The sequence below is a fragment of the Misgurnus anguillicaudatus genome, chromosome 21, assembly GCF_027580225.2.
Source record: "Misgurnus anguillicaudatus chromosome 21, ASM2758022v2, whole genome shotgun sequence".
Classification (NCBI taxonomy): Eukaryota; Metazoa; Chordata; class Actinopteri; order Cypriniformes; family Cobitidae; genus Misgurnus; species Misgurnus anguillicaudatus.
The window spans coordinates 5,524,956-5,545,374 of record NC_073357.2 but is presented as its reverse complement, the minus strand read 5'-3'; the positions used below and the strand labels follow the sequence as shown (position 1 = coordinate 5,545,374).

At 37.3% G+C, this 20,419-nt stretch overlaps 1 protein-coding gene across 5 annotated transcripts in view; it reads right to left on the bottom strand.

Moving 5' to 3' along the window:
* Nucleotides 1-20,419, bottom strand: part of arnt2 (aryl-hydrocarbon receptor nuclear translocator 2) — a 144,342-nt gene that overhangs the window by 95,551 nt on the left and 28,372 nt on the right. For all 5 annotated transcript variants that reach the window (XM_073859869.1, XM_073859872.1, XM_073859868.1 and 2 more), the window contains one exon: nt 523-625. In XM_073859869.1, the coding sequence (XP_073715970.1) occupies nt 523-625 (103 nt within the window). The remainder of the gene's footprint in view (nt 1-522; nt 626-20,419) is intronic.

The following is a 20,419-nucleotide window of genomic DNA, read 5'->3' as shown; positions in this document are numbered from 1 at the left end:
TAATTAATTTACTAATCAAAAGTTTATTTTCTGTCAATAATGTAAATGAGATCCAGCACTTTCACAGCAGTTTGTCATTATGGAGTTTTAGAAACTTTGGACAAAAAATATCTGCTGTATAACTGGGACGCACAAACATCAAGAATCAGACTATGAATCTCAACCATGGTGACAATAAAATTGTAAAATTTGCCTTGTTGTAATGATGTACAGCAAAAGATTGTAATTCCCCAGTAATGTATTGTAATATCACAGTAATTGCTTTGCCATTGAAGCTGTGAAGTTCCAGTATACACTTTTGCTTTTACATCAATGCATTGTAATATCACAGATATAACATTACAGTAAATTGCTGTGAGTATATTTCACAGTATATTGCTGTAATCCTTGCTGTGAAAGTCATGCAAAATTTATCCAATTATTTATTGTGAATTTACAACAAAAAAATTGCAGTGTACCAGAGCCCACACAGCCCCCTTAATACAACAGATGAGTGTGCATCATCAAAACCATAAACTGTACCTCATTCTACAGATGAAGGAACGTCTGGAGCCCATACACATTCTCATAGAAGACTGCTGTCCTTCCTTCTTCACTGTCCCCGTCTTCAGGTCCAAAATGCGTCCTGGACAAAACACAAACACAGAGAAAAAAGGCCTTGAGTTACACAGTCTCGCCGGTAGTAGCACGCTAACACATTGAAGAACGAATAAAAACAGTGGCGGCAAACACCCACAGATGCACAATAGATGTTATGACTAGCTCTTTCAACATTACAACATCTGCACGGTTGAGATCGGTTGAATCGGACGCTTAAAGCGAATCAAATCATGCCAGTTTTCGATGAGCTTTTCCCCTTCCAGTGTAACTAAGATGAAAAACAACAAAATTCAGAGCGAGTGGCGCGACATAACAAAACAATCACAACAACAGTTAAAGCGTGAGTTATGCCTCTCGGAATGCTGATACCTATAGGACGACAGCTCACGATTATCGAAGCCTGTAGTTATTTCCATAAACAAATTAGCTGACATGCCTTTCAGGGGAGAATGCGAAGAAACGGTCTCCGAACCGATCTGGTGACAGCTGCTTCAGCCCCAGGGAGCACATCTAATTGTCGAGAAGTCTTTCCAGTCTGAAGGACGGACGCCAAGCTCTCTGGAAGCTTTTAAAAGCTATTAATATTACTTTAGAAGATAACAACACGACCACTATAATTTCAAGAACAACAAGAGAGGGGCACCCGGCACTTGCCCAACAGACATTCGGGTTGTAAACAACACAGCGACTTAACAAGACGTCTGCACGCCCTGACAATAGCGCAAATCTCAATGCCACTACCAAACTTAACAACACAGGAAAAAGTGAGCTTTTCGGAAATTTAATAACAGTTTGGTTACTGCCAAATTTCAGATTAGGAATTTTTCCAAACTTCAACAAGCCCAAAACCGCAAAGTGATTGACCTCTCTACCTTTCGAGCGCTGAACTTTGTCTGACTTTTTACAGCTTGTAGCAGTCAAATGGAGATTTTGCAATGTGATTTAAGATGTCATGAATTGGTGATGAATTGCCAATGGTGAGTTTGGCACCGGACACTTAAGCCAAGGCATCAAGATAACGCAGGAATGTCTTTTGAGAGAGCGTCGTGTATATAAAACAACAGCAGAGATGTTTTAAAAGAAAGGTGTGATAACACTTGCTAGTTGTAAGTGGAACCAGACCCTTCAAGACCAAGCCAATCCTTAATACCGGTAAGGTCAACCCTAAACCAAAACAAACCTTCGCTTTGAGTCAACATGTTTCATGCATCATATTTTAATGACCTCATATAAAAAAAAAAACTATCAGACATTTGGCTTACATTGGCCCAAATCTTGGGAACTTGGTAACCAGTTTTACCGTAAATGCCTTTGATCGCACCTCAACCGCTACTCATGTATTCAGCCTTTTAACATGGTGATCTGGTATTTTGAAGAGCTGCATGGGTTTGGATGACCGATACTCAGCCTTGTGCTTCCCGAAGCAGGGCTCAGCAGGTGGGGTTTGCTTTGGAGCGAGTTTACCTGGCCCCTTCCGCAAATCTGAGCCGAGTGTGGTTCGGCGAGAAAGGGAGTACGTGAGCAACGGGACATAAAAAACAGGTGCGCATCTTTTCAGAACTTCAACTCCTGAGGAGTTCGGCTGAACTTTGCAGCCACCTGAAAGGGAATCTAAGGACAGCACTTCTGGAAATGCTCAGAACCGCGAGAACATCCAAACTAAATCCTAAATCCTTCGAGAAGAAAAAGGCACCGCACAAATAAAATGGAATCTGGGCAGAGGCTCTTTTCATTAGCATCACAGAAAGCATAGGGCGCATTCCTATCATGCCACCCACATACAGTACTGTGGAAAAGTCTTAGGCCTCCATTACAATTGTTGTTTTTGCAATGGTATAATGATCATATATGATTATTTCTCAGTTTCTTTATTAGAATACAACCAGAAAATACAGGAAATGCGCATGTAGTATTAAAAACAGTATAAAAGTATAAGCAGAAGTGTCAAGTTTTTAGGGTAAACTCCCCTTCCACTTGAGCAATAGCAGGAAACTGCAGGATCTCAAAGCTACAACCCACATCTCCAACATGAATGAGATGTGAGGAGAGACAAATAACGTATACGAGCCGGCATGTCTACTTTATTCAAAAACAGAGGCGATGAAAATAGCTAATGAAAAGTAATCCGAAACATATCCATAACATCCAGTGTTTAGATCTGAAGTGTAGCTTTTATAAACGTGACTGCGCGTAATGATGCATAATCACAGATGCGATCAGAGTAAACACTCGACTAAAGCAATAAACATGGTGAAGCTGGAATTTACACTGAACAATGACTATTAGCTCTTTAAAATTCAGGGTTTTCCCGCAGCACTTTGCAGTTCGGGCGGCCCACCTAAGTTGGGAAACCCTACCACATTAAATAGGTCGTCCAAAAAAAAAATTATTTGCGGCACAAAAGGCTGTCAAGTGCATCTCTCAGAATAGCGCGAGCGTGCACGCACACCACACGGCTGAAATGAGATAAAGACGTGGTCCGTCACTGTCTGCAGGGTAGCCAGTTGATAAAACGCGTGCCCGTGAGAACTGTAAGTGGATTTATGTTTTGGGGTTATTGTATTAGTCTATAGTTCTTGCAAATTTAAATTAAGTTAGCTGGTGATTTTGTTGTTTGAGGAACCTGCTATTTAGGTTTCATGTGCCTGTTTATTAGATATAATTGTTGAGCGCTCTTGCTCACGTTATTTATGTGCATTATTTACATGCTACACTAGTTACACTCCTTAAAGATAATGTATTTAATAGTGGGAAATAATCAGTCCACTTTACAATCTTCGCGCTATCTATCATCGTTCGCCAGACGTTCTGCTTCCGTTTGTGTTTATTAACCCTTTAGTTTCACTTCATCATGCAGCTATTCCCGTTTTGGGTATCTGTTAAAAACATTTAATTCATTAATAATCTAGTATGTGTTCATTTTCCGTCATAGATTCTTCAAAATTAAGTTTTATTTGAGTGTTTTTAATAAAAATATTTTAATTTTCATCATGACGCATACGACCCGCCCCTTTGATTGTCAAGCCCCCGGCCCCCTTCCACCTGCCCAACCCTACCACCGTAACTAACAAAATTTCTGGACATTCACAAGACTTCTTTAAGATGTCAAATAAATCTTTAGTGTCCCCAGAGTACATATGTGAAGTTATAGCTCAAAATACCATATAGATAATTTACTATAAAATTTTAAAATTGACACTTTGCAGGTGTGAGCAAAAATGTGCCGTCTTGTGTGTGTCCCCTAAAATGCAAATGAGCTGATCTCTGCACTAAATGGCAATAGATAGTGCATTAAGGGGCTGTATTATCCCCTTCTGACATCACAGGGGGAGACGAATTTCAATGACCTATTTTTTCACATGCTTGCAGATGCATTTTTGTGCTCATTTGTGCGTGCATTGGAGCGCACGTGAATAATTGATAAGAAAATCTTTCATTTTGGCACTGCGAAGATGAAGTGCATTGCAAAAAATCTGAATGCATTAGGCGGATAACTAATGTTATGTCAAAACGTCTCTAAACGGCTTTGATGCAAAGACGTGCCTTCTGTAAGTTATTTACTATGCTTTAGGACATGACATAATAAACCTTGATGATGTATGCACCCTGCATATGTGACCTCCGGAGGATGCTGACATTTGAAATCACCTAAACAAACACACCCCTACCCCAGTAGAATCTGGACCTTCTGTTGATAGACCCGCCCCACACATACGCAACGATGTGGGTTAGTAGACATGCCCCTTACTGCTGATTGGCTACAAGTGTGTTTTGTTACTCAGCACAACTCCCTTTTTCAAAGTGTTTTTTAAAAATCATGCACCCCGCTTTTAATGTAATGTTGTTTAATGTTACTTGGTTTTGATACTTTATTTTAATGGTTATTGCTCAATTGGGTCTATTTTATTACCAAAAATCAAATTACTTCAATATGAATTAGCAAAATAATTGTTAGGGACAGCCCTAGATTAGTTCAAACATTTCAAAATAATGTGATCTCAGATTCCCATTCATTTATTTTATCATTAAGGATTTTTTAAAAGTTTAAACATCTTGCTTCATCTCATTCTCAATCTCGTGTCTCGTCTCGTAGACAAAGTGTCTCGTCCCACCCCTAATTATCTATATGGTGTTTTGAGCTAAAATTTCACATACAGTGAAGAAAGTAAGTATGTGAACACCCTGCTATTTTGCAAGTTCTCCAACTTAGAAATCCTGGAGGGGTCTGAAATTGTCATAGTAGGCGCATGTCTACTCTGAGTGACATAATCAAAAAAATCCAGAAATCACAATATATTTTTTAAACTATTTATTTGTATGATACAGCTGCAAATAAATATTTGAACCCCTGTCTATCAGCTAGAATTCTGACCCTCAAAGACCTGTTAGTCTGCCCTTAAAATGTCCACCTCCAATCCATTTATTATCCTAAATTAGATGCACCTGTTTGAGGTCTATGCTGCATAAAGACACCTGTCCACCCCATACAATCAGTAAGAATCCAACTACTAACATGACCAAGACCAAAGAGCTGTCCAAAGACACTAGAGACAAAGTTGTACACCTCCACAAGGCTGAAAAGGGCTACGGGGAAATTGCCAAGCAGCTTGGTGAAAAAAGGTCCACTGTTGGAGCAATCATTAGAAAATGGAAGCAGCTAAACATGACTGTCAATCTCCCTCGGACTGGGGCTCCATGCAAGATCTCACTTTGTGGGGTCTCAATGATCCTAAGAAAGGTGAGAAATCAGCCCAGAACTACACGGGAGGAGCTGGTCAATGACCCGGAATGAGCTTGAACCTCCGTTTCCAAGGTTACTGTTGGTAATACACCAAGACGTCATGGTTTGAAATCATGCATGGGACGAAAAGTTCCCCTGCTTAAACCAGCACATATCCAGGCCCATCTTAAGTTTGGCAATGACTATTTGGATGATCCAGAGGAGTCATGGGGTCAGATGAGACCAAAAAAAAACTGTTTGGTCATAATTCCACTAAACGTGTTCTGAGGAAGAAGAATGATGAGTACCATCCCAAGAACACCATCACTACTGTGAAGCATGGGGGTGGTAGCATCATACTTTGGGGGTGTTTTTCTGCACATGGGACAGGGCAACTGCACTGTATTAAGGAGAGGATGACCAGGGCCATGTATTGCGAGATTTTGGGGACCAACCTCCTTCCCTCAGTTAGAGCATTGAAGATGTGTTGAGGCTGGGTCTTCCAACATGACAATGACCCGAAGCACACAGCCAGGATAACCAAGGAGTGTCTCTTTAAGAAGGTTCTGGCTTGGCCTAGCCAGTCTCCAGACCTAAACCCAACAGAGAATCTTTGGAGGGAGCTCAAACTCTGTGTTTCTCAGCGACAGGCCAGAAACCTGACTGATCTAGAGAAGATCTGTGTGGAGGAGTGAGCCAAAATCCCTCCTGCAGTGTGTGCAAACCTGGTGAAAAACTACAGGAAACCTTTGACCTCTGTAATTGCAAACAAAGGCTCCTGTACCAAATATTAACATTGACTTTCTCATGTGTTCAAATACTTATTTGCAGCTGTATCATACAAATATATAGTTAAAAAAATCATACATTGTGATTTATGTCTCTCCCAGTGAACATGCACCTACGATGACAATTTCAGACCCCTCCATGATTTTTAAGTGGGAGAACTTGCAAAATAGCAGGGTGTTCAAATACTTATTTTCCTTACTCTATATACTCTAGGAACACCAAAGATTTATGTGACATTTAAAAAAAGGCTTGTGAAATGTCTCCTTTAATAAAAAGAGTGAAAAATAAGTATGGATGGACATTAATACTTTGCTAAAACAACAAAGCTGGTGGTGGTGGCCTAAGACTTGAATGCACCAACTCTTTGGTGCCAAACAGACTCTCATCTGTGGGTTTCTCATTGCTATTATTACATACGTGAACCAAGCAACAATTGTTGGCAAATATCTCATGCCACCACTGACAGCCAAGCTAAACACAACTGTGAAGATGTAGGGACAAACAAATAAGGCTGCCAGAAAAATAATAGGTTGAATCCAGAAGAAAAATTAAGAATGCAACTTATGTAGTCATCAGCGGAGTATGTTTGGAAAAATAAAGCAAAATAGGTCAGGTCAGTTATATCATTGACCAAAGACATTCGCTTCCAAGATTTCAGATAAACTTTTGCCAAGTTTCATTATGTTGAATTATGGGAAATGGCTCGATGAGAGAAAGAATTTTTGCGTTGTCGTTTACTATAATTACACAGGATCAATTCAGAAGTTCAACATAAATTCTATATCCATAAATGTAAGGTGAACATATCTATGTATGCTTTTATCCAAAATGCCTTCTATATTTGTGGCTGTTAACACAAACTATGCAATGCTGTACAAGTCGAATTTTTCGATTCAGTGAGCATACAGGTACAAAGAGTACAAATCATCACCATAGCTTTTGTGTATAATTGCCCCCACCGCCTCACTTTTAGTCAGTTGTTTTAATCTGATGTTACAGCTCATAGCTCATAAGACTTTCAAACAGGTTACATACTTCGGCTACGGGCAAGAAAAACTAATTTTGCGCGTCGTAATGTCCCGTGCGCATTTGAGCGTGCATGAATAATTGATGAGAAAATTTTTCATTTTGGCACTGCGAAGATGAAGTGCATTGCAAAAAATCTGAATGCATTAGGTGGATAACTAATGTTATGTCAAAACGTCTCATAACGGCTTTGATGCAAAGACGTGCCTTGTGTAGGCTATACGTTATGCTTTAGGACATGACATATAATCACTTGGCATGTTTCAACTGTAAACAGTTTTATTATACTGTAACACTTACCAATTTATTGCTTACACTTACAATACAAAGCACTAAAATGCATTACTAACACCCAATGTGATGTATTTTAGCGTATCATTTATCATGCGTTTTTTTGCTGTATACTATCTATAACCATCAATTGATTATAATGCATTGTAACTGCAATTACAATTACTTATAATAAAAATGTATAGTACCGTACGTATTCAGAAGCACTGTAAATACCTTCATATTCACAATATGACTGGGAAGGCCTACACTGAAAAAAATTATTAATTGAATTTAATCAATTTTTTAAGGTAAGTGGTTGCAATCAATTTATTTAAGCTACATTTAAACAAAAAAGATTAGTAAAGTAACATAAAATATAAAACTTTTGTTTAAATGTAGCTTAAATAAATTGATTGCAACCACTTACCTTTAAAAAATTGATTAAATTCAATGAATCATTTTTTTCAGTGTATAATGGCAACTTGGCACGGCTCGCTTTACTTTGGCTTGGTTTGCTTTTTTCACTGCAGTTTAGTACTGATTTAAAGTGGGTGAGATTATAGATTATCAGAATAGTTGCACCGCCTCTACTTCTGTGACATAATCATAAACACAAACAAACACACAACACAGGAGCAATAAAGATAACAATGAAGTGGTGTTCATAATTTTCAGCATATGGATGTTTTCACGACTAAATAAAAATGTTTGGAAACTCGTAATAAACTTTTACGTAATTTGCTTGGCTCAACGGCATACGAGGGTAAGCTAATTTAGCGAAGATGCTGGTTGTGAGACTCTCTGACCAATCAGTGATCTGCAGTGTTTACATGTCACATTTTAGAATCGCATTGCATACTTCAGCTAACTTTTGGGGGCTTTCCCACTGGGTACAGTACTTTTTTAGGTTGGGGTTTCAAGCGAGCTGAGCTGATACTAAAACGTGACGTGAAAACACTAGATCGTGCTTGCGCCGTCTCAAACAAACCTGTTTTTATCTGTGCTTTGTTGTAAGTTGTAAGCCATTTTTTGCAACTTAGTCGCTTGATGCCACAGGCGTTTGTACAGAAGGCAGGGATTCTCGAAGCACTTTGCAGTTCGGGTGGCCCGCCTAAGCTGGGAAACCTCATTGCCATAACTAGGTTGTCAAAAAAATAAAAAATAAAAATTTGCGGCACAAAAGGCCGTCAAGTGCATCTCGGAGAATAGCGGGGACGCGCTTCACACCGCCAGGGTGCACGCGCGCCACACAGCCGAAATAAAAGACGTGGTCTGGAGGATAACTAGCCAGTTGATAAAACGCCCGCGTGTCTGTGAGAACCTTAAGTGGACTTATGTTTTTTTAAGCCTTTTATTGTATTCGTCTATAGTTCTTGCAAATTTAAAGTAAGTTAGCTGGTGATTTTTTGTTTGAGCAACATGCTAGCTAGGGTGCATGTGCCTGTTGATTCAATATAATTGTTGAGCGTTCTTGCATTATTTACATGCTACAGTAGTTAATACACTCCTTTAAGATAATGTAATAGTGGAAAAAAAAAGTTTTTACAATCTATCGTCGTTCGCCAGACGACAACATCTGCTTCAGTTTGTGTTTATTAACCCTTTAGTTTAACTTCATCATGTAGCTTTTTTTGTTAACATTTAATTCATTAATAATCTAGTATGTGTTCATTTTCTGTCATAGTTTCTTAAAAATTAAGTTTTATTTGAGTGTTTTAATAAAAATTTCATTTTCATTGTGATGCGTAAGCCCCGCCCCTTTGATTACACGCCCCCGGCCCCGCCCAACCCTACCACCTTAACTAACACATTTTCTGCGGGAAACCCTGAGAGGTAGTGATAAACATGCAAACATCTATCTGTGGTGGTCCATTTTGATTTTGTGGCGGATTGACAAAGAAATAAAAGAATGTATGGGAAACACTGCATTCCAACGATGTTCGCTCCCACTTATTGCATGATGTCACAGCAATATAACGGCATGCCTATGAGTCTTTCTAGAAAAACACGATTATGCGATCGCATGATTCAACGCATAATCAGCCAAAGTGCCCATATTTATACAAGGGACGAATTTTTTTAAATATGCCGCACTTTCGCGGCATAAATTGCAGATTTCCGTGCGCAAAATATGCTGGGCTTGCATGATTTCATAATCACGGCATTTTCGTAGCAAAAATCACATATATCTTCGCAGAAAGTTTAATCTTCGCATTTAATTCACAAAAGCGCATAAGCCTGTTGCCATGGGGATGTTATAAAGTGACTTGATTATGTGACATGATGAACATCATTGAAAAGCTGCAAACAGTTTTTGCAAGTTCCCGCAATTTCATAGCATAAAATTGCATAAATATCCTGCATATTCCATTGCATATTTTAAGAAAACATGCCGCAAGATCAAGGACTTTTGCCCACAACAATCACAAAAAAACTCACGTTTTTCTGGAAGGACTGGCCTATAATCACTCCCACTCTGAAGTGGTACTAAACTTAATGGAAACGCTAACCGAGCCAAAGTAAGGTGAGCTGACACGACCCGACCTGACCCGATGGGTGCTATGCAATAGAAAAGCTCCAATGGAGTCTCAACCAAGATGGTACTAGAAAAGTATCAGCACTAGGTACTGTACACAGTGAATATACCCCCCAAAGTTAGCCGTACAGAGAGGTACCGAGTCTTACTATGCAGTAGAAAAAAGCACAAGTAGAAATACTTTCATAATGCACAATTACAAGCCTCGAGTGTTTTGTGTATATGGAACAAGAATATATTGAGTTGCGATCTCTCTCTCCCACACACAGTTCAGACACATACACAACAAACCAGTCCAAATCACTTTTAATCAATTATGCATGCAACCCATAACATTCCAGCACATTAGTAATGAAGAGTTTGAAGAGAAATGGAAACCATCTCTCCTGGCGTTCATTTGATCGCTCTATTACCAAAACATGCAAGGTTATCAAAAGCTCATCATGCACATCTGTACAGAAATATTTTATCTGGACCTTCGGCAAAAAACGTGTATTAGAAAATTCTTCAAAGCCGTTTTTCTAAACTTTTAAAGGGATCAGGATCGATCAGGAGCCCCATTCACTTCCATAGCATTATTTTCTCCTACTATAGAAGTGAACGGGGCTTATGATCGGTTTGGTTACAAACATTCCTCAAAATATCTTCCTTCGTGTTCTGCAGAACAAAGACATTTAAACAAGTTTGTAACTACATGAGGATGATTAAATAATGACCAAATTTTCATCCCTTTAAAAAAAATGTGTGGTGTCCAACAGTCCACAAATGCCTCTGATCAACATTCTTTTCATAATCTAAAACATTTTGATATATATAAAGTAAAAATGTAAGCGAAAATTTTTAATTTTATCCTTGTGTAAAGGGATAGTTCACCCCCCCCCCCCAAAAAAAATGTCATTATTTACTACATCATTGCATTTACTACTTCTTTGCTTTGCTGAACAGACAGGAAGAGATTTTGAGCAATGTTAAACCATTTTTGAGCACCAATGACTTCTATAATAGTATTTTTTCCTACTATGAAGGTAAATGGTGCCTATGTTTCCTGCTTCATTACAAATATCTTCCTTTGTGTTCATCATAACAAAGAAATGTATACAGGTTTGTAACAACATGAGGATGATTAAATGATGACAGATTTTTTTATTTTTGGGGGGTGAACTATCCCTTTAAAATACATTTTGTGGCGTCCAACAGTCCACAAACGCCTCTGCTCCACATTCTTTTCTAATCTAAAAAAGTTTCGTTACATATAAAGTGAAAATTTAAGCAAACATTTTTACTTTTATCCTTGTGTTAAAGGCATAGTTCACCCAAAAAGAAAAAGAAAATGCATTTATTACTTTTGCATTTATTACTAATTTGCTTTGCTGAACACAAAGGAAGATATTTTGAGCAATGTTTGAAACTAAACACTTTTGAGCACCAATGACTTCTATAATAGTATTTTTCCTACAATGAAAGTAAATGGTGCTTCCGTTTCCTGCTTCATGACAAATATCTTCCTTCGTGTTCTGCAGAACAAAGATATTTATACAGGTTTCTAACAACATGAAGATGATTAAATGATGACAGATTTTTCATTTTTGAGTTAACTTCCCTTTAAAATATTTTGTGGCATCCAACAGTCCACAAACGCCTCTGCTCCACATTCTTTTCTGATCTAAAAAAGTTTTGTTACATATAAAGTAAAAATTGAAGCGAAATATTTTAATTTTATTCTTGTGCTAAAGGCATAGTTCACCCAAAATAAAAATAAAAATGTCATCTATTATTACATCATTGCATTTACTACTACTTTGCTTTGCTGAACACAAAGGGAAGATATTTTGAGCAATGTTTATACCGTAACTAAACACTTTTGAGCACCAATGACTTTTATAGTAGTACTTTTTCCTACAATGAAAGTAAATGGTGCTTCTGTTTCCGGCTTCATTACAAATATCTTCCTGTGTGTGTTTTTTTTCTTTTTTTTTTGGGTGAACTATCCATTAAAAATACATTTTGTGGTGTCCAACAGTCCACAAGTGCCTCTGCCCTACATTCTTTTCTAATATAAAAAAGTTTTGTTACATATAAAGTAAAAATTTAAGCTAATTTTTTTATTTTATCCTTGTGTTAAAGGGATAATTCACCCTGCCAAACAAAAAAAAAATTATTATATATATATATATATATGTCATCATTTGCTACATCATTGCATTTACTACTACTTTGCTTTGCTGAACACAAGAAAGATATTTTGAGCAATGTTTGTAACTAATCATTTTTGAGCACCAATGACTTTTATAGTAGTACATTTCCTACAATGAAAGTAAATGGTGCTTCTGTTTCCGGCTTCATTACAAATATCTTCCTGTGCGTTTTTTTGTTTTTTGGGTGAACTATCCATTTAAAATACATTTTGTGGTGTCCAACAGTCCACAAGTGCCTCTGCCCCAAATTCTTTTCTAATATAAAAAAGTTTTGTTACATATAAAGTAAAAATTTAAGCGATTTTTTTTATTTTATCCTTGTGTTAAAGGGATAATTCACCCTGCCAAAAAAAATATATATATATATATTATAGTAGTACTTTTATAGTAGTACTTTTCCTACAATGAAAGTAAATGGTGCTTCCGTTTCCGGCTTCATTACAAATATCTTCCTTCGTGTTCTGCAGAACAAAGATATTTATACAGGTTTGTAACAACATGAGGATGATTAAATGATGACAGATTTTTCATTTTTGGATAAACTGTCTCTTTAATCACAGCGTGTGCTGAAAGTTTGATTGATGGCTTCCCGTCAAGTTTTGAGAACCTTCCAAAAACGTCTTGTGCTTCGATGGAGAAATTGGAATCTGACCTTTTGTACAAACATGCCCGAATGTTTTACGGGCACGAAATTGCGTACATTTCAACATTTGCCTTAAAATTGTGCAAAATCTGAAATTTTTCTTATATGTGTTAGCTTTACTTTTGTATGACATTTATATGAAATAAATCACAGCTTTTCTTTTTTGTTATAAGATAAAAAAAATTCGTTTCACAGGAGTGCAGTTATGCAACAGAATTATACATAGATATGAACTCATATGACTGCATATAAAGCGAAGTCTCTTGTGTTCTGACAGTGCACATATTATTACAGTTTGGTAATATTAGAGGCTTTGACCCCATGTCTTACATTTTAATGTGACAGCTTCGACTCGCCCTCTCAAAATAACCATCATCACTGTTAGCATAATCAACTCTGACAGCACCCCGCCTGCGCCTTGGCCGACTGTGAAGATGTTTTATGACGTGGGTGGACGTTCTCATGTGGTCGGCTGAAAGTTTTAATAAACGGAAATGCGGATGAAATGACAAAGGGCTGAGAACACGCCGGCTCTCGTTTCGGCTATCGCTATAATTGAATTTTACAGTCAATGCACAGCGTAACGGACGACCGTCCGGGGTTATCGTATATTAATGGGTAAACCAAGGCCGAAAACTGGTGTTGTCGATTGACTTATGTTTTCGAAGCTTTTCAAAATAATTAACCACGACTAAATGAATGTGTGTTTAAACTGAAATTAAATTAACATAAAATGCATAAACATTTTATAGTCACTTGCTATGACAGAGCACTCTTTAAATGTTTTTGATATATGACCATGGACCAGAAAAACATCAGGGTCCTTATGAAAAGTGATAAGGGTCTTTTTTTAGATTTATACATCATCTAAAAGCTGAATAAATAAGCGTTGGCGTATGGTTTGTTAGGATAGGACAAAATTTGGCCGAGATACAACTATTTGAAAATCTGGAATCTGGGGGTGCAAAAAATCAAAATATTTTGAAATCGCCTCTAAAGTTGTCCAAATGAAGTCTTTAGCAATGCATATTACTAAAGATGACAAATACATTTTTGATTATTTATGGTAGGATATTTACTAAATATCTTCATTGAACATGATCTTTAATATTTTTTGGCAAAAAATCAATAATTTTTACTGCATGCAAATTGTCATCAAGATGACCTAACATTTGTATTTCCCATATTAAAATATGCAAAGGGTACAGCGTGTGTCCCAGAATGCAATCTGCTCGAATCAATGTTTCAGTGTTATGAATGATTTATTGTTTGATCGAAATGCAAAGCAGCAGAATAACCATCTATTAATTTAATAAGTGAAACACTGACATGCAATGTAAGGAGGTCATGTGACATCAATGCAGGTTAATACTATTTAAAACATGTATCAGTACATACTATCTATGTGTACGGTTTTGCATTCTAATAATAAAAAATAGTTAATGGTATTGGCCTATATAAAATAGCAAGCAAATATTTAATAAACCACAAACCAGGTTTACCAGCAGTGGCGGCCGGTGACTTCTTTTTAAAGGGGGCACGATGTCACAACATGTATTTAGCCCCTCATGTGTGTGGCTTGTCATGTCAAAATATTTGTTCGGCGCATCATGTAAAGTTACGCCCATCACGTGTTATGTCAAAATAAGTGCCTGCTGCAGATGCTTCGAAGGGGTTTATGATAAAAGAGACCCTCATGTTTGCCAGATACTCGCTTAAAGGGACACTCCACTTTTTAGAAAATATGCTAATTTTCTAGCCCCCCCTAGAGTTAAACATTTTATTTTTATCGTTTTGGAATCCATTCAGCTGATCTCCGTGTCTGGCGCTAACACTTTTAGCATAGCTTAGCATAATCCATTGAATCGGATTAGACCATTAGCATTGCGCTAAAAATAACTGAAGAGTTTGGATATTTTTCATATTTAAAACTTGACTCTTCTGTAGTTACATCGTGTGCTTACTAATAAGACCGACGGAAAAATTAAAGTTGCGATTTTCTAGATATGGCTAGGAACTATAATCTCATTGTGGCATAATAATCAAGGACTTTACTGCCGTAACATGGCTGCAGAAGGCGCAATGATATTACGTAGTGCCCGAAAATAGTCCCCTGCCATTGAAAGTTACTAAGGGGACTATTTTCGGGCGCTGCGTAATATCGTTGCGCCTCCTGCAGCCATGTTACGGCAGTAAAGTGCTTGATTATTATTACAGAATGAGAGTATAGTTCCTCCTAACCATATCTGCCTAGAAAATCACAACTTTTAATTTTCTGTCGGTCTTATTAGTAAGTACACGATGTAACTACAGAAGAGTCAAGTTTGAAATAGGAAAAATATCAAAACTCTTTGGATATTTTTTTGCCCGATGCTAATGGTCTTACCAGATTCAATGGATTATGCTAAGCTATGCTAAAAGTGCCAACGCCAGACACAGAGATCAGCCGAATGGATTCCAGAATGATAAAAACAATGCATGATGCAGATAGGTTCACATGATGCACCAAACAGATATTTTGACATGACGAGCAACACACCAGACACATATTTTGAATTCACGCCCCTCGGAAGAGAAGTCACCAGCCGTGTGTATGTGTATTACATGTACATATATAGCAGGTAGTTAGGTTAGTTAAAAAGATAAGAAATCATTTTAGGATTTTGAAGACAAACATTCAATTGGAATACTACGGAGCCCTGCTAGGGTCAGGTGTGGAAAAACTAAAAGTCGTTTGTAAACTGTTCCCTCGGATTACTAAACCGTGCGCACGGATTACTAAACTGTGCCCTCAGTTTTACAATCTGTTTTACGCACGCTTTTGCAATCCGTTCTCACAGTTTTGCATTGCCTACTGGATTAGCCCCTCCCTCATTTTAGAAATCGCTTTGTTGCTTTTATTCATGCTTTCCAAGCTTGCTATTAATGTTTGATATTTTCAGGAAATTAATAAAGTTTTAACTGTGTTAAGCTGTTTTATATGTTCCTAACTGGAATGATGCACAATGCAAAAAAACAAACAACTAGTGAACTATTGCATTTTGAAAAGAACTAGGATGATATTTAAATTTCAAGTTTCCTTAAAATAGAATACTTAATTTTACACTTTAACTTTAAAAAACTAATTTTTAACTAATTAAAGACTATCAAGCCATTGTTTAATTTAAAAAAAAGAAAACTTCAAATAAACAAAAATCTGATGCTTAGATGAGTATCTCATAAATAGGATATAGAGACGGATACATGATTCTTTCCAAATAATTGGCCTGGTTTCAAGTAAGCGGAGATTGAAAGATCACCCACAGTGAAAATGTTTTTCTCTCAGAAGAAAAAACCCCTGTGGTTTAGTTGAAAACGCTGCAGGTGTCTGCTATGGAGATAAGAGGAGAAAGCATCTCAGCGGTGAATGTATAGCACCCTCTAGTGAACAAACATAGACAGTGTCACGGATTTACATAATGGCTTTCCATAATCCTTAACTTTACATTGTTTCACTTTTTAAATGCTGTTTTCTTGTTTTTATTTTTTCCAAACTGCCCGTAAATCTAGTTTTGCATATGGTCTATTGTTGGGTTTTAAGATGAAATGTTAAATGATCATTTGTAAATTAGGATAAAGCATCTCCTAAACAAATAATAAAATGAAAATCATAGTTAAAAGTAAATGTATGTAGACAGTATCCTTAAAACAAAACTCTCAGCAGTGACCGATGCAAAACGCGAGACTTCGAAACCTGCATTTTAATGCATGCTGCCAAGCGAACAACTTTAAATATATACAGCTAATATTCTGTACAATAAAACACCTGTCATTATGTTAGATGCAGCCTTCAACTTATCGAACAGGCTTTCATATACATACTTAAAGGAATATTCCATTTTCTTAAAAGAAAAATCCAGATAATTTACTCACCACCATGTCATCCAAAATGTTGATGTCTTTCTTTGTTCAGTCGAGAAGAAATTATGTTTTTTGAGGAAAACATTGCAGGATTTTTCTCATTTTAATGGACTTTAATAGACCCCAACATTTAATACTTAACTCAACACTTAACAGTTTTTTTCAACAGAGTTTCAAAGGACTATAAGCGATCCCAAACGAGGCATAAGGGTCTTATCTAACGAAACGATTGTCATATTTGACAAGAAAAATAAAAATATGCTCTTTTATACCACAACTTTTTGGTCCAGCGCGACTTAACATAAATGTGTAGTGACGCAGGGAGGTCACGTGTTACATATATAAAACGCAAATTTATGGACCATTGTAAACAATAAACTGACACAAAGACATTAATTAGTATCAGTTGACATACAACAACGTCGGAACGGTCCTCTTTCTCGACACTTGTAAACACTGGGGCGGAGTTTCGCGTTCGTTTTCTGTGACATCTTGACGTCATAACGTATTGCGTGAGGTCACCTGGCACATCACGACCGGATCTAGACGAGAAGTTGTGGTTTAAAAGTGCATATTTTTTTATTTTTCTTGTCAAAAATGACAATCGTTTCGCTAGATAAGACACTTATGTCTCGTTTGGGATCATTTATAGTCCTTTAAAAACTCTGTTGAAAAAAACTGTTAAGTGTTGAGTTAAGTGTTAATTGTTGGGCTCTATTAAAGTCCATTAAAATTAGAAAAATCCTGGAATGTTTTCCTCAAAAAACGTAATTTCTTCTTGACTGAACAAAGAAAGACATCAACATTTTGGATGACATGGTGGTGAGTAAATTATCTGGATTTTTCTTTTAAGAATATGGAATATTCCTTTAATCTGAGATGAAATTCAATGCAATGAAGGTTTACACGCTACAGGATTCCCACCGCAAGTCAAATTCCCTGACTTTTCCCTGACCAAAGCTGAATTTCCATGCACCGTGAGTTTATAAAAATGCAGCTTAAATGCATTAAATGAATAAACGGTGCCAATAAACAGCTGCTTATATTGTAGTCAGTGGAGGCTTGGACCCGAAAATTTTATTCCTTACGTTAACAAGTGGATTTTGATGAATAGAAACTAAAATTTAAAGCAAATCCCTGATATTCCATCACTTGGACAAAAAATATAAAATTCCCTAACTTTCAATGTCTGGAAAAGACCTTTGATATTCCAGAAATTTCATGACCCGTGGGAACCCTGACTCTATATCCATTTGTGTTTACTAAGAATCAAACCCATGACCTTGCGACTGCAATCACTTGACAGCTTATTAAGATCTACAGGATTAAGTAAAAATAACAGACAGATTTTAGCCGTCCAGGAATGGAGTTACCCTAATCTGCCATAACAAGTTTGTTTTGACCACTTGAACCGATGAGCTCCATCAAAACATGTTAAAACCCCTGATCGCATCTCAAAGAGATGAACTCTTTGGTAAACGAACAAGTCTCCCGAAAACATTTTGATGCATACCAACCTCGCTGAAACTGGAAAGCGTGGTGTTTAATGGCAAGATAATCATCATCCAAGTACATTTCTAGCAAAGCATCTGTCTATGATCACAAACCAAAATGAAATGATGGGTCACGCAGCACGACAATGACCTTAATCGTGAACAGAGCGAATATCTGCACGACTGAGAGGGCCAAATCAAAGTTCTGACCTCCGTGTGATTGATCTGTTGTGAAGTTTGAGCTTGGACCATTCGAACAAGTCATACTAAAATCTACATGAACTGAAACCACAAACTGGCGCAAACTGCTGATTAGGTTTAGGTTATTGCCAGTAAACTCGAAGTTCACATTTTTCCTTTTGTCCATATTTCCAGATTTGTGCAATAACATCATGGCATTGTAAAATACAGCTGTTTTGATTTATCACAATGTATATGAAGATCAGTTCACATTTTGGAAAACGCATCAATGTCATTCCAAAGGGGTTCATCTTAATGTTCAAGTGTGGCCAAAAATGGGAATTCTGTCATCGTTCCCTCGTCGTTCCAAATGTGTTTGCTGTTATTGTTTTCAGTGGAACACGAATAACGAAACTGTTACATAGCTTTGTTACAGAGCTGTATTTTTAACATCTGTGGTCACAATAACTCATTGCATGACAAAAGCTTCTGAAAGAATCCTTTAAAATTTCGATCTCTGTTCCACATTAAAATACATTCAAATTAAAACGCTACAAACCCAGCGAACACGCATACTGATAAAAAATGTACACCTGCCAAATGCAAACATGTATTTAAATAATATCAGCACTTTCGTTTTTCTTACTACACTTGTTGAACAATACTGCATTTACATTTGCATAAATGCATTTGGCACTTTTATCCTGAATAGTGCAATACAAAGTATACATTTTATCATTACATGTATTTCCTGGGAATCAAACCGATCACTTTTGCGTTGCTCGCACAATGCTGTACCACCTGAGATACAGGAACAGGTATATCCTAAATGTTTATTGTGCTTCTGTGTGTATTGTATCTTTTGCCGGTTGTATTCTCGAAAATGAACCGTGAAAAGCGAAAGGCTTAAAAGACACGGCAAACTTTTCCAATTACATCCTCATATTAAAACCATTAGCTCTATTTTCAACTGTTTGTTCCAATGCCGAGCAGAAACATCTCGTAAACAAGTTCACTCGAAAGGTTTCTCACAGCTGATTAAAGTTACCACCGACTCTCTTAAATACTAATGAGGAAAATCTATTGCAGAGACGTGAACCATCCCAGTAACTTAATGTTAAAAAGAAAATATTCTGAAGCATTGTTTCTATAAAGATGTGTGCATTAAAACAACTGTTTGCAACTGTACCTTTAAGACCGCTTTATGTTAATGACCTGTAATGTGAGCGGTTAACCACCGTAAGTGTAAAATGAGCAGCACATGTTGTTAAAACTGAACAGATGTGTAAATGTGGCCATATTACCTAGTCTTATGAGTTAAAGGGATAGTTCACCCAAAAATTAAAATTCTGTAATCACTAACCCTCATGTTGGCGGAACTAAGTTAATAATCGATTATCAATTAGTTGGTGTGTGACGTCACCACCGACGGACAGCTGACACGCACTTGGTGTATACAGCCGTGCGCTTATAATTAAAGTTAGGTGCTGTTTCTTCATACAGCATGAGCTCAAAGTCGCGCTTTTTCTTCTCACCGTGCGACCAGCTTGGTTAAAAGCAAGGCAGCGTTGCAAAGTCCTCAGCGTTTCGGCGGAGTTCTGAATTTGGCTGCTTTTAAACCGTTTCGTGCAGGTTGATGTTTTTCTGCGGGTTAAAGATGGAAGGATTTGGTTTAGTAGTTGTTGGCCTGTGAATAGTCATCGGGATGCTTTGGACTCATTTTGAATCAGTGTTGTTTTGGTCAACGATGACGATAATGAAATGATTTTGTTGACGCATCTTTTTTTATGACGATAACGCGACGATGAATAGCTAAAAAAGGATCTAAGGTGACTAAAACATGACGAGACGCTTTCGAGATTCAGTTGACGAGACGGAACGAAAATGATTATAAGTCTGAGGTTCAGAATGCATGTCATTTATGCCTATTTGGGTGAAATCTGTCTGTTTTTAGCAAAAAGTATTAGCAATGCTGCCGCTTCCTTTCCTTGTTTTGGGTATGCCCACCACCCGGCTGCCGCCACGCACCAGATTTCACACAACAACAACACACCTGCGGCTGTG